General features: G+C 60.6%; 3 protein-coding genes across 5 annotated transcripts; 2 read left to right on the forward strand and 1 right to left on the reverse strand.

Moving 5' to 3' along the window:
• Positions 1 to 6: 6 nt before the first annotated feature.
• Positions 7 to 2,845, forward strand: PGP (phosphoglycolate phosphatase). The gene is made up of 2 exons (XM_040459400.1): positions 7 to 651; positions 753 to 2,845. Exons 1-2 carry the CDS (start codon positions 9 to 11, stop codon positions 1,076 to 1,078), a joined length of 969 nt encoding a protein of 322 aa, XP_040315334.1. The 5' UTR covers positions 7 to 8; the 3' UTR covers positions 1,079 to 2,845.
• Positions 2,846 to 3,357: 512 nt separating this feature from the next.
• Positions 3,358 to 9,047, reverse strand: MLST8 (MTOR associated protein MLST8). Of its 3 annotated transcripts, none has more exons than XM_040459399.1 (9): positions 8,967 to 9,047; positions 8,271 to 8,438; positions 8,061 to 8,112; positions 7,814 to 7,976; positions 7,404 to 7,479; positions 7,167 to 7,319; positions 6,215 to 6,339; positions 5,936 to 6,099; positions 3,358 to 5,833 (listed from the first exon to the last, which is right to left on the reverse strand). In XM_040459399.1, the coding sequence occupies exons 2-9, from the start codon at positions 8,397 to 8,399 to the stop codon at positions 5,715 to 5,717; spliced, it is 981 nt and encodes a 326-aa protein (XP_040315333.1). In that variant the 5' UTR covers positions 8,400 to 8,438; positions 8,967 to 9,047; the 3' UTR covers positions 3,358 to 5,714. The 3 variants fall into 3 exon arrangements, with proteins under 3 accessions (XP_040315333.1, XP_040315331.1, XP_040315332.1); XM_040459397.1 differs by having other exon boundaries at positions 7,814 to 7,994; XM_040459398.1 differs by having other exon boundaries at positions 7,814 to 7,994; positions 8,271 to 8,435; positions 8,967 to 9,021.
• On the forward strand, positions 3,795 to 5,362 carry BRICD5 (BRICHOS domain containing 5). Its single transcript, XM_040458684.1, has 6 exons — positions 3,795 to 3,839; positions 4,005 to 4,115; positions 4,325 to 4,480; positions 4,554 to 4,655; positions 4,913 to 5,066; positions 5,165 to 5,362. Exons 1-6 carry the CDS (start codon positions 3,795 to 3,797, stop codon positions 5,257 to 5,259), a joined length of 663 nt encoding a protein of 220 aa, XP_040314618.1. The 3' UTR covers positions 5,260 to 5,362.
• Positions 9,048 to 13,164: the final 4,117 nt, after the last annotated feature.

Genomic DNA, 13,164 nt, shown 5'->3' on the forward strand with positions numbered 1-13,164 from the left:
GGGCGGCCATGGCGGCGGTGGCGGAGGCCGGCGGTGACGACGCCCGCTGCGTGCGGCTGAGCGCCGAGCGGGCCCAGGCGCTGCTGGCCGACGTGGACACGCTGCTGTTCGACTGCGACGGCGTGCTGTGGCGCGGCGAGACGGCCGTGCCCGGCGCGCCCGAGGCCCTGTCGGCGCTGCGGGCCAGCGGCAAGCGCCTCGGCTTCATCACCAACAACAGCAGCAAGACCCGCGAGGCCTACGCCGAGAAGCTGCGGCGCCTGGGCTTCGGCGGCCCGGCGGGGCCCGGCGCCGGCCTCGAGGTCTTCGGCACGGCCTACTGCACCGCGCTCTACCTGCGCCAGCGCCTGGCGGGCGCACCGGCCGCTAAGGCCTACGTGCTGGGCAGCGAGGCCCTGGCCGCCGAGCTGAAGGCCGTGGGCGTCTCCTGCGTGGGCGTGGGGCCCGAGCCGCTGCTGGGCGACAGCCCCGGGGCCTGGCTGGACGCGCCTCTCGATCCGGATGTGCGCGCGGTCGTGGTGGGCTTCGACCCGCACTTCAGCTACATGAAGCTCACCAAGGCGGTGCGCTACCTGCAGCAGCCCGGCTGCCTGCTCGTAGGCACCAACATGGACAACCGGCTCCCGCTCGAGAACGGCCGCTTCATCGCGGGTCCGTGCGGGGCGGGGGCGGCGGGAGGCTCAGGGCGGGCCGCCGGCCGCGCCTGTCCTCTGACCCCGGGTGCTCTCCTCCCCTCCCTCTCCGCCCCGCAGGTACCGGCTGTCTGGTCCGAGCCGTGGAGATGGCCGCCCAGCGCCAGGCCGACATCATAGGGAAACCCAGCCGCTTCATCTTCGACTGCGTGTCCCAGGAGTACGGCATCGACCCAGAGCGCACCGTCATGGTGGGAGATCGCCTGGACACAGACATCCTCCTGGGCGTCACCTGTGGTCTGAAGACCATCCTGACCCTCACCGGCGTTTCCACTCTAGGGGACGTGAAGAGTAATCAGGAAAGTGACTGCATGTCTAAGAAGAGAATGGTTCCTGACTTCTATGTTGACAGCATAGCTGACCTTCTGCCCGCCCTTCAAGGTTAAAGACTTAGTGTCTTTAATCTCCAGAATAAAACAAATTGAAAACCACTTACCCAAATGAATAGGTGGGGCTTAAGCATCCGCTCAGCTAGGTGGCTTCAGAGAGTATACTTGGAGTTAAGTAAAGGCACTAGTTGTTAACCTTGTAAGTAAACGTCTGGGGGGCGATGTTGTTTACAGATGCTTATATTTGAAGATGCACTTTTAAACCTGGAGGGCGTTGTGGGGGTCCTGGGCATCCGGTGCCATTGACAAGGGCAGGCTTAATCTGTCCAGGATTCGGGTCACCTCAGGGTGGTTACCCAACCTGCTCATGGGACTGAAGCAGGTCTAGGATGTTCCATGTTTTATTGAAAATTTTATTCAGGGATTGGGCCTCCTATACAGGGTAGAGGGGAGGACGGTCCGGTTATTTTGACTGTTGTGAGGAACTTGTACAGAGCGCCCCAGGGCCTGTCTGTGTGGTCGTCTGCGGATGATCCTGCTCCGGGATCCCGGCTCCTCACCTGCAGGGTGGGAGTGGAGGACAGGGTATGTCCCTGTCCCTGGGCCGCGGGGTGCTGACCTCACCGCCACTGCCCCACGCTTCCTTAAAAACCACTCTGATGTCACAATCAAGTGTCTGTTCCGCTTCGGATACCCAGGGCTGCCACACCTCATATGTGGTCACGGAGTGCTGGCAACTGCGTCCTGCTAAGCCTCAGTTTTTGCAAGTGTGCATTTAAATCCAGCTGACTTGAACTGAGCAAAGCGTTGGCTGAGCAGCCGAGAGGGTGTGGATGCCTTTGCTGAACTCTGGGCAGCTGTGCAGAGAGCTCAGAGGAGTGTTGGTACCAAAAATTATTTTTTTACAGTTTTGAACAACTTTCGTCAAACGGTGGAATTGAATCTTAAGTGTGTTAATTAATAGCTGTGCTCTGTCTTGTAGGGAAAAATCCCCTGGAGAAGTCTCCGTGCCCCGCAGCCAGCAGCACGGCTAAAGGCATGTGCTGGCCAAGGAATGCCTGTCGCCCTGGGCGCCCTGTGGGGGAGGGGAGGTGGGGAGGAAAGAGGTGTCCCCAAGAACAGGAAATCCTTTTACGAGGCATCCGATGTCTTCCTGTCCTCCCGCACCCTGTCGGGGTGGGGGTGAGATGCCAGTGGTCCACGAGGCCACTTATGTCGGCTCCGGAGCCCCTTGTGGGAGGCCAGCGGAAGGACTGGCTGGGTCCACCTGCTGGCCAAGGGTTCTTGGCAGTGGGCCCTGGCCTTTTCTGCCTCTTCCCTAAGTTGCTGACCTGATAAGCAGACTGTCCAGCCGTACTTGTAGGGCAGGGCCTGGGAAGCTGTTCCTTTTGGCCGACTCCTTCCTGGTGCCTCTCCCTGTATTCCACTGGCATTTGCCCCCAGTTTCTCTCCTAGCCCCAGAGCCGCTCCTTCACTGAATCTCTTAAGTTCTCATAGCAATAAAGGGTGTCCCAAGCCTGCAGCTCTTCCCAGGGCCGGGGTGGGGTGTCTGGGGTTTGAACTCTGCGGCGGGGCAGCACGAGGGCGGCCAGCACCTGTGAGGTTGGTGGTGCTGACGTTGGCTCTGCGAGGTCGGCTCAAGGTGGGTCTGGATATTGAGCAGGCCTGTCAGGGCGTTGTCACCCACACCAGGAGCACGCGGCAGGTGCGGCAGCCAGCAACACTTCCGCCGGGCAGCGGCCCGGGAGCCCAAGTGCGCCGCATCTCTCTCCCTGTTGCACTGTGTGAACCCAAATCTGTATTAAACTCTCAAACCTGCGCTGACTCTGGCGTTCTTTGCCCGTGTTTTGACAGCAGCCCTCGTGCAGAGGCTGCAGCAGCCTCGCCCAGTGTGGGTGTGGGGGGCTCCGAGGAGGACGTGTTCTGGGATCGCAGTTCCAGAGCCGGGGTGCCGACCACCACGACGTCACCGCATCCCAGGCCCGTTACGGAGGGGCGGGTGAGTGGGTTCCGGGGAATTAGGAAAAAGGCACAGAGGAAAGCCACAGGCAAGGACCACAGGGTGTGAAGCTTGTTGGGAGCACACATCCTGTGAGCTGCCCGTGCCTGGCGGAGCCCTGTCACAACCCGCGTCCTGAAGAGCTGGAGACGCAGGCTGGGAGCAGGGCCTCAGAGGAAACCACCCTGGGCAGGGCCGGGCCGGCAGCCCCAGGTGTGCGGGGGCTCCAGTAGGCTGCCTGGACCCGTCCTGGTCTCACACCTGCGTGCTACGTCTGAGGAATTGGGAAGCGGCTGGGGGGACACGGGATCGAAGGACACAGGCAGCGTGGACTCCCTTACCGGTCATTCATGAAACGCATTTATTGATGGTTTGCCACGAGCCGAGCCCCAGGAATCCAGAAGTAACAGTAAAGAGACTGGAACAGCCTCTTTAGAAAACTTAAGCCCGTCCCCAAGCAGACTAAAGACATTCTGCCTGGGCCGCCCTCGGTGCCAATCAGTGGGAACTGGTTTCCCGGACAGCCATGCACTTCCAGTCTCCAGTCAGCACAGGCCAGGTGTCCAAGAGCCAGGCTCAGTGACAAGCACCCCACCCCAAGGATGGGGGCTGTCCCGGCTCTGACCCTGATATCAGGTAGCTGGGCTGGCGGGAAGCAAGGGGGGCAGGAGAGGAGGGGGCCGGGATGGTTGTCGGCTCATCACTGTACCGAGGTTTCCCCAGCTGACTGCAAGGGGCAGCAGACAATCAGCGCATTGTCACCAGGGCCGCGGCATGGAGCAGACGGGCTGCTGCGAGGAGAGCCCCGGGCCCGGCCAGGTGAGTGCCTCCAAACACCCGGTGCCCTCTCCAGGGACAGAGACCCAGGGCTTGACCTGGGCAGGGGACAGGAGCGCAAGTGCCCACCTCCCACCCCTCGCCTTCCCGAACCAGCCTGCTCCCCGGTCTCTGCTCTAGGCCCCACGGACTGCGATGTGCCCCCAGGTGAAGGCCAAGCCCTGGAAGACCCCCGGCCTGCTCCTGCTGCTGCTGGCACTGGCCGCTGCGGGGGTCGTGGCTGGAGGGCTTCTTGGCTTCGCTCACAGCCCTCCCAAGGTGAGCTCCTCCTCAGGACCCAGCCAGGGACACAGACACTGGGAGGTGGGGGGAGGACAGCACATCCCAGCCTTCCAGTGGAGCCAGGGCCCTGAGCAGAGGCAGGAGGCCCAGGCGGGTGGAGGGGTCAGAAACCTCACAGGGAGAACTGGGGGCGTGTCGGGGGCCGCCCCGGCCTATCCAGCTGAGCTCTGGCTTCCTGATGTCAGCCTCTGCTGCAGATGCTCCGTCTGACCCTCCCGGGCCCCAGGGCACCCCGGTCCAACCAAACCACCCAGGTGGATGCGGCCCGGAACGTGGCGACCATCCGGGTGACCCCAGCTCAGAGCAACCACAGCTGGGCGGTGCTGTTCGATGGGCAGAGCGTGAGTGGGCTGGGGGTGTGGTCAGCACCCACGGATGTACAGGTGGCCCTGCCTCACCCGCCTGCCTCCCCAGGGCTGCGTCTGTTACCGCCCCTCAGGACACCGGGCCTGCTTCCTCCGCCCGATGGAACCCCGAGATCGCGAGACCCTAGAGCTGCTGGTGAACAGCTCACAGGTAAGCAGCCCCGTGCGGCCCATGCGGCCAGGCTCCCGGGGCCAGGGGACAAAGGGTCCTGTGTACAGCCCGGCCCTGCAACGGGCCGGAGCTCTGGTTTCAGGGAACAGAAGCCCTGTCTTCCCTTGGCTGAGGCTGCTGACAAGAGCTGAGGGTGGTGCCGGCACAGGGCCAGTGTGTCCAGGGGACAGGCCCTGCCCCAAGCAGGGCAAGTGCAGGTGCCCCAGTGCCATGGCCCACCAGAGTCTTCTCCGCAGGCCCGAGGGTCTCACGGCCCCAGCCAGGACACCCGCTACGTCCAGGAGCTGCTGGCAGTGCTTGGGGACCGTGAGGTGGACCCCGCCCAGGTGGGGGAGTCGGTGCGGCACCTTTGCACGAAAACGCCCATTTACTGGGCCCGTCGAGCAGAGGGTAAGTTGGGGCTGTGCTGAGAGGCCCGGGCTCCTGCACGACAGTCTGGAGAGAAGGGTGAGGAGCCCCCTGGGGCTCAAGCAGACCCCTTCCCCCAGGACCCCGGAGGCAGCGGCTGGTCTACCTGTGCATTGACATCTGCTTCCCCAGCAACGTCTGCGTGTCAGTCTGCTTTTATTACCTCCCAGACTGAGTTCAGAGCCCGGCCCGGCCCACAGGCCAGCCAGCTGGCCGTCCCCGCCATCAGTCGCAAGGAAGGTGGCTGCCGGCGGGGCTAATAAACCCTGCACCTGGCCATAACGGTGTTCTTTGTGGTTCAGTACACAGAACGGGCAGGCGGTGGAGGGAACACTGGCTTGGGACGGGACACCAGCCTCGGATCCCCTAAGTCATGTGGCTCTGGAATTTCTGAAATGAGAGTAGGCTGGCTCAGGTCGGCTGCCTGTCACATCCACCTAAGCAACTGGAAGCTGAGAGGATCCCAGGCCATACCGGCCTGGCCCCTGGAAGCCGGCTGAGGGGACCAGGGTAGCCAGGCAGGGCCAGCTGGCCTGGGCTGGTGGAGGTTCCCTCTGAGCCGGGCATCTGAACAGACGTATTCAGCAGGCGCTGCCTGGACAGCTGCCTGCGGCTCCGAGGCGGCCCAGGTTAGCCCAGCACGCTGTCGTTGAAGGCCAAGCAGACCACAGCTTTCTGATGGCCCCCGTACTCTCTCTTGATCTCTCCTGTCTCCACGCACCAGAGCCGGGCCAGGTTGTCAGAGGAGGCTGCGGGGAGGGTGTAAGCAGTGGCTCAGCACGCAGCCCCAGGGCAGGAGTACAGGGGGCTGGCGGGGATGGGGACGGACAGGCCGGGTACACCGGGCTCACCGGTGACGATGTACTGAGAGTCCCCCGAGAAGGCGCAGCCCCACATCCAGCCTCGGGATGACTCTCCCGGGTTGCTGCTCCTGATGCTGAGCTCTGTCATCAGGGAGAAGTTGGACGTCCTCCAGATCTTGCACGTCTGGTCAGCCGAGCAGGTGGCAAGGAGCCTAGGGAGGGGCGTGAGTGCGGCAGGGGTGTCATCAGCAGTCACTCCCACCCTGCACCCCTCCGCCATCCACGAGGCAGGCCCCGACCCATCAGGCCCCCTGAGCCCGCACACACGTGGAGTCAGGGCTGAAGCGGCACTGCAGGGCGTAGCGGGTGTGTGCAGGGATCTTGGTCTTGGGGATGAGCTGTGTCACCTCGTCGCCAATGCCCCCGGTCAGATTCCAGACATAGCAGTTCCCCTGCAAGCAGGCGGGGAGTCATGGGAAGCCCGGAGCCTTCCATCTGACGCACAGGGAAGGCTGCCCTGGCAGCTGGACCCAGACCCAGGGGCTGCCACCCAACACGCAGAGATCTGGGGGCCCGGGACGTGTGGCCGGCACCTCTGGTCCTGCCCGCACAGACTGCCCGGCAAGCTGAGAGCGAGAGGCCGCGCCTGGCTTTCGTGAGTGCTGCCGGCCAATGGGAGTGTGAAGAATGAGAAGGGAGTCGGGCCTCTCAGACAGTGGGGACAGAAGGAGGGCGGTGTGGGGGACACCATGGGACAGCTGATCTGTTGAGATGTAAGGACATTACAGGGAGAAGATGAGGCCAGACGGGGCATCGGGGCTAAACCCCAGCGTCCCAAGGCCAGGGTGAAGAGCCAGGTCACCTAGGGGGTCTGTGCAGAGAATGGAGCCCTCAGGCAGCTGAGAGAGAGTGGCACAGGGGTGGAGAATATCAGTGAGGGCGGAGGGAGGACACAGAGCGGCCGCAGCCGATGTGCGAGGACACAAGCCAAACTGGGACCAGGAGGAGACGGGGAGGAGAGGGAAGTAGAATCGAGAGGCTCTGGAGGTGGAGGTGACAGCCGCTGGATGAGCCATGGTAGGAGCGAGAGGGGGCGTCAGGATCGACACCCGGGTTTCTGGCTTTGGTGGCTGGGTTGGAGCCCAGGGTGGGGGGAGCAGGCCTGCGGGGGGTGGGGGAGTGTGAGGGAACATCTGGGGAATAAGCCACGCGGAGGAGTAAGGAGGATAAGGGGCCGGGTGGAGCTGGCCTCCCCCGCGCGCTCACACCCAGGACTCACGGTGCTGTTGACGGCTGCCATGTAGCTGGCATCGGGGTCAATGTGGGCAGACGTGATGGAGACCTCAGGCTCGGGTATCAGCTGCTCGTTGTGGTCGGTCTTCAAGTCCCAGATGTGGATGGCGCCACTCTGGTCACCCACGATGAGCTCCGCCTGGGGTGCAGGGGAGGTGAGGGAGGGCGGGAGTCTCCCGCCCTCCTGCACACCTCGGTGCCCGGCCCCGCGCGCACCCCTCACCTGGTTGGGGTGCAGGCACACGCAGTTAATGGGTGCGTTCACCTGGAAGATCCGCTGACACTGTAGGTTGCGGGACCTTTGGGGCGGGGCACACGCTGTAGTGGGTGCGATCAGCGCCCCACAACGTGCTCTCTGCATTCGGCACCCCCAGGGGCGGCCCCTGGCCTCAAGGTGGCACTTGATGCAGTTCATGCTCCAGAGCTCTCTACGGTGTCAGGCTGAGGCCGGGTTCGTCTTTGTGTGGCTTCACCCCTGCGCTACCCTCCTTTTGTCACTGCCCTCAATAAATCACCCGCAAGGGAAAGCCCATCTCAGCCTCTGCTTGGAGGGCCCCGCCCCGAGACGGTCTCCTGGCTGGCCCCCAGCCCCACACAACCAGCAGCAGGCCCCTCCTACCCACGGCCCCACACCTGAGGTCCCAGATCCGAGCAGTGCAGTCCTCCCCACCCGTGTACATCCACCGACCGTCCTCATGGAAGCCCACAGACGCGATGTTCTTGTTGACCCCGTCGTAGCTGATGATGGGGTTGGGGTTGTTGGAGCTGAGATCATACATGCGAATGTGCTGGTAACCTAGGGGCACAGGGTAAACTGAAGAGTGGCTGTGCCTGGAGAGGCTCAGCAGAGATGGAGGGTCGGGATCGAGGGTACAGGTACCTGCAGCCGCGATCATGCTGCGGTCAGGCGTGATCTCCAGTGCGTTCACCTGCTAGGGTCTGTTAAGGAGCGTGACGAACGGAACCCTGGAGCCAGAACCCTCGAGGCCTCCACCGTCTGGCTCGGCTGCTGCACCCTTCCCACCCCAGGCACCCGTCCTTTGCCTAAGCTGCCCCCCCCACCAGGCGTCCTTCCCCGAGTGGAGGATACAGAGTCCTGATGCTGCACCGTGCGGGTACAGATCCCACTGTGGGCCTGCCAGAAGCGCACCGTGTGGTCATAGCCCGCAGTGGCCAAGATGACCGGGTCACTGCCCACCGTGCCCGGGGACGTGTTCATGGTGTGGAAGAAGGCTTGGGACCGCACTGGACCCGACTTCTGAAAAGTAGGGGGTCAAAGGTCATAACATCTGCACAAGAGAGGGAGGTGCAGTATTTAGGGAACACCCTCTGGGTCCACTGGGTGCTGAGAGACAGGCATTGTCACTCTCATTTTAGAGATGAGAAAACAGGCTTAGAGGTTCAGAGAACGCGTGACAAGCTACGGACAGCTCCCAGCTCCAAGGCACGTGCTCCGTTCCGCGCCCCACGGACCGGGACAGGACGCCACCCCACCCGTCGCCGGCAGGGGGCGGTCACGCCCGGGGCGCCGCTCTGCCGCAGGGGCGGGCCGCGCATGCGCAAGGAAGCGGACGGGCCGGAGAGGAAAGCCGAGCCCTGCGGCTGCGCATGCGTAGCAGGCCCGCGGCTAGGCCTGATGGGAGGGGGCGCTCTCTGGCCCGACCCTCGGGCTTCCCGGTGCTTCGCCGACAGCCCTGGCTGCGTCCCGCTGGGCCACCTTCACCCAGGCGCTCTCTCCTGGCCACCCAGGAGCCGCTTTGCGGCCCTCGCCCCGCGGCCCCCGTACCTTACACGCGGCTCTGCGCTCCGCCGCGGCCCAGGACGGCGAGCGGAGCCGGAGCAAGTCGATAGAGGCCGCGGCCGAGCGTAGAGTTATCGATGGGCCTTGGGCGACACCACGAGACTTAGGCGGGGGGGTGGGGCGAGACCAACGTTCTGGGGCGGGGGGAGGCCCCCGTGAGGCCTGGCCTCAGCCTTCTCCCCACTGGGGCACCCCACCCTTCGGACAGCTACCCATTTTCCAGGCTTGGTCCCAAGGGGGGCTGCGCCCCACCCCCTTCCCTCCATCCCCTGCTCCCCACGCCCGTCTAGGATGCCCAAGTAAATTACAAGACGCCCAGTTAACATTTGAATTTCAGGGAAGCAACGATAATTATTTTTTTGGTATAAGTATATCCCAAATATTCCACGGGATATACTCATACTAAAAAGCTAATGATGGCCATGGGGAATGCAAATGTTTAACTGGATGTTTTGTAGTTTTATTTGCTAGAAATGGCAATCCTAGTCTGGGCTCTTTCAGTCCTCTTCAGCCCTGGCCTGACCCTCTTGTCTGCCCCCTCTGCCCAATGACCCCTCCAAAACTGGGGTCCCTCATGCTTCCTGTTCTATTTAGCACGCCCACACTCCATGCGCTGTGGCCTCATCCTCTTAAATGGAAAAACAAAAATCCCACGGTTTCTTCCCACCACACTTAAAAACACAGTAACACACCTCCCCTCCTTTGGCTCCACATCCCCCCACCATGCCGCTGGGCCCTGGGTCCCAGGAACCTTCCCTCCAGTACCTTCCCCACCTTCCTCCTTCCCCTGGGCTTGCTTTCTCCCTCTGTCCACTCCAGATGCCACGTGCTCCATCCTGCCAGAGTGGACAACAGCAGAAGAACTTGACATCGTTCTGAGGGAGAGAGAGAGAATCCCAAGCAGACTCTGCACCATCAGCACAGTGCCTGACACAGGGCTCGATCCCACGAACCAGACCGTGAGATCACGACCTGAGCCAAAATCAAGAGTCAGCGCTTAACCCACTGAGCCACCCAGCCGCCCCTGGGCGTGTTTTTGTTTTAATTGTTTTCACACACTATGAAATTAACCTTTTTTTTTTTTTTAAGTTTTATTTATTGGGGAGACTGGGTGGCTCAGTGGGTTAAGCATCCAACTCTTGATTTTGGCTGAGGTTATGATTTCACAGTTTGTGAGTTGAAGCCCAAATCAGGTTCTGTGCTGACAGTGCAGAGCCTGCTTGGGATTCTCTTTACCTCTCTCTCTCTCTCTCTCTCTGTTCCTACCCTGCTCCCGCGCACGCTCTCTCTCTCTCAAAATAAATACATAAACTCAAAAACATTTTTTTAAGTTTTATTTGTTTATTTTTTAGCGATCTCTATACCCAACATGGAGCTTGAACTCACAAACCCTGAGATCAAGGGTCACATTCTCTTCCCACTGAACCAGCCAGGTACTCCTGAAATTGACCATTTTTAGAGGGAACAATTTAATGGCTCTTAATACATTTACGGTGCTATGCAATCACTACCTCTGTTTAGTTCCAGAAGATTTTCATCATCCCAGAGGAAAACCCTGTACCTCCGTGCCCTCTCTCCCCCTTACCCCTCCCCACTCAACCCCCAGCCCCTGGCAACCGCCAGCCTACTTTCTGTCTCTATGGATTCGCCTGTTCCGGAAAGTGCATATAAATGGAATCCTACGATATATGGCTTTTTTCACTGAACATGATGATTCAAAGTTCATCCAGGTGGTGGGGGCGCATGTAGCACTTCGCTCCTCTTTATGGCCCAATAGGATTCCATTGTGTGGCTGGACTGCGTTGATTTACCCACTCATCCGCTGGGGGACACTTGAGTTGTTTACACTTTTTGGCTACTACGAATTATACTGCTGTGAATGTGCTGGTACAAATCTCTTTTTGAGTATGTGTTTCCATTTCCCTGTATACTAGGAGTGGAATTGGTGGGTCACATGGTAACTCTATGTTTAACTTTTTGAGAAACCGTCAGAAGGTATCTGGTCTTCACAATGGCTGTGCCAAGGAGAAACCACGCTGGTTTTGGAGATGGGGAAACAGAGGTTCAGAGAGGTAGAGTCATACGTCTAAGGGCACACAGCTGGAACATGATAAAACCCATCCTGCTGGGCTCAGCTCTCCCATGACCTTGCCCCTTCTCGGCAGCCCGACACCTTGCGTGTCCCCTCCATCCTCCTCTGTGAGTACAGGAGCTCCGCCCAGGCAGCTCTGGGAGCGGCAGATGAATACGTAGGGTCAGAAGGCTGGCAGGGGAGCTCTGTGAGCCCCAACACCTAAAAGACATCCGGAACAGTCTGAACCCACGAAGGAGCCTGAGAGCAGGAGGCAGGAGGGAGGGCTGGAGCTGAGGGAAGGCTGGAAGATTCCACCAGGTACCTCTGGGGTCCCACCTGTGGCCCAGGGGCCAGGCCCTGAACTGTTTGTCCTTTCTGTGGGGGCTCTGGGTACAGCCTGGGGACTGCACATGTCCCACACCTAGGGGTAACTGCTGGGCCGGGCAGGGCTCCCCACCCAGCCCGAGCAGCTCCAGCATCTCTGCTGGGCGGAAAGAGGGGACAGGAGGCATGGCTGTTGACCCTGTCTTATGTAGCAAGCGCCAGCCGAGCACGTTGCAGAGGTGGCGTCTACGAGAATGAGAGGAACGATGGCAGCTGACATATGCTGGGTGCTCCCAGCAGCCCGTGGGGACGGTCCCCTTGCCATCCCCACTTTATACGTAAGGGACCAGGCAGCAGGGCTCTGGGGGGCTGGGAGGGGCACCTCCAGCTGGTGGGCAGGAGCAGGGCTTGCGCAGGCCCCAGTGGAGACTGCCACGCAGCTGGGAAGGGGGCCAGCCCGGGCTGCAGTGAGGCGGCCTCCAGCTCGACTCCAGGCTGAGCTTCAGCAGTTCTGCTGGCTCAGCAGCCCCTCCTCCCGGGATCCTCGGAGGCCCGACTTCCTGGAGGGCTGCCCAAGTCCCGCCTCTGCATCCTCGTACCCCCCAGTCGGAGCGGCCGGCCTGCCTGCGACCCCCTCCTCAGGCTTGGGGGGACCCCAGGCAGACGCACGTCCCTGTTTTCACGTGGACCTTCCCCTCAGCCCTGGGCTGCAGGCAGCAGCGCCGCTGGCCCATTTTACGGATGTGGCGGCTGAGTGTCAGGGCTCCTCCAAGGTTGCTGGGCTGGTCAATGGTGCATCTAGGACTTCTTGACCCCTCCCGGGCCATTAGCCTCACATAGCAGAGCGAACTGAGCAGAATCTGTAACAGCTCTCGTCTTCAGTTCCTGAAAGTGGACCACACAGCAAGGTACCCGCTTACAGGTCTGGGGAGTGACTACGGGGTGCCTATTTGTGGGTTACAGATACAGCTGAGGGGGGGTGGGGCGGGGCGGGCAGTTCATTGCTCAGAGGAATTAGAGAGTTCTAATTTGGAACTTGGCCTTTTGGGCCATGATGAAAGCGTATTTGTCAAGGTAGGAGGACAGAACCTATTTTATTTAATGAGTTATTAGCCTGGCTAATAACAGTTAAATATTTGGACATTTGGTGTGTGGGCCTCTGTTTGTACCCTTGCCCCAGGCCCTGCAAACGTCAGGCTCGGGCCAGAGTGGTTCACCGTGGTCAGCCGAAACACAGAAATAATGGTGAGGAGGACAGCTATCTTCTTCTTTGTATTTTTTGTAACGCTTCCCGTGTGCTAGGCACCCTGCTGGGGTCTGCAGATACGGAGATGAGTAAAGTATACTTGCTACCCAGAGAGCCCAGGCAGAGAGAGCCGAGAATATCACAATATCCACAGAAGCCATTTATTGAGCACTTACTAACTTCTACTGCAAAGTGCTTTATGGAGAGCATCACGATTAATCCTCAAAACACTTAAGGAAAGCTATCATCATTCTTACCCCGGTTTTACAAAGGGGAAACCACGACTCAGAAAGACAAAGACCGGGAAGACAAATGCAGTGAGAGGCAGACCTAGGGCACATGCAGAGACCAGTGTGGGTTCAAAGCTCAGACACATGACCTTCAGATTCTAGGACCTTAGGCAGGTCACTTGGCTTCTCTTGAGGCTCAGTTTCTTCACCTGTAAAACGCACACAGTAAATCTGTGAAGTGACCAGCCAGCATGGTGCCTGAGCTAGCAGAGGCCCAGGAATTGGTTACTATAAAGGGGGGGGGGGGGG

The sequence above is a fragment of the Herpailurus yagouaroundi genome, unplaced genomic scaffold (genome assembly GCF_014898765.1).
Source record: "Herpailurus yagouaroundi ecotype Mexico unplaced genomic scaffold, PumYag 222, whole genome shotgun sequence".
NCBI lineage: Eukaryota > Metazoa > Chordata > Mammalia > Carnivora > Felidae > Herpailurus > Herpailurus yagouaroundi.

Bases quoted from the DNA above. Each gene is read 5' to 3' on its own strand.
- PGP (XM_040459400.1), top strand. From the start codon at position 9: ATGGCGGCGGTGGCGGAGGCCGGCGGTGACGACGCCCGCTGCGTGCGG. The intron at 652-752 runs GTCCGTGCGGGG...TCCGCCCCGCAG, and splicing joins GAACGGCCGCTTCATCGCGG to GTACCGGCTGTCTGGTCCGA.
- BRICD5 (XM_040458684.1), top strand. From the start codon at position 3,795: ATGGAGCAGACGGGCTGCTGCGAGGAGAGCCCCGGGCCCGGCCAG. The intron at 3,840-4,004 runs GTGAGTGCCTCC...ATGTGCCCCCAG, and splicing joins AGAGCCCCGGGCCCGGCCAG to GTGAAGGCCAAGCCCTGGAA. The intron at 4,656-4,912 runs GTAAGCAGCCCC...TCTTCTCCGCAG, and splicing joins TGCTGGTGAACAGCTCACAG to GCCCGAGGGTCTCACGGCCC.
- MLST8 (XM_040459397.1), bottom strand. From the start codon at position 8,399: ATGAACACGTCCCCGGGCACGGTGGGCAGTGACCCGGTCATCTTGGCC. The intron at 6,100-6,214 runs GTGTGTGCGGGC...GCCCCTCCCTAG, and splicing joins CGCTTCAGCCCTGACTCCAC to GCTCCTTGCCACCTGCTCGG. The intron at 5,834-5,935 runs GTGAGCCCGGTG...CCCTCCCCGCAG, and splicing joins CTCTCAGTACATCGTCACCG to CCTCCTCTGACAACCTGGCC.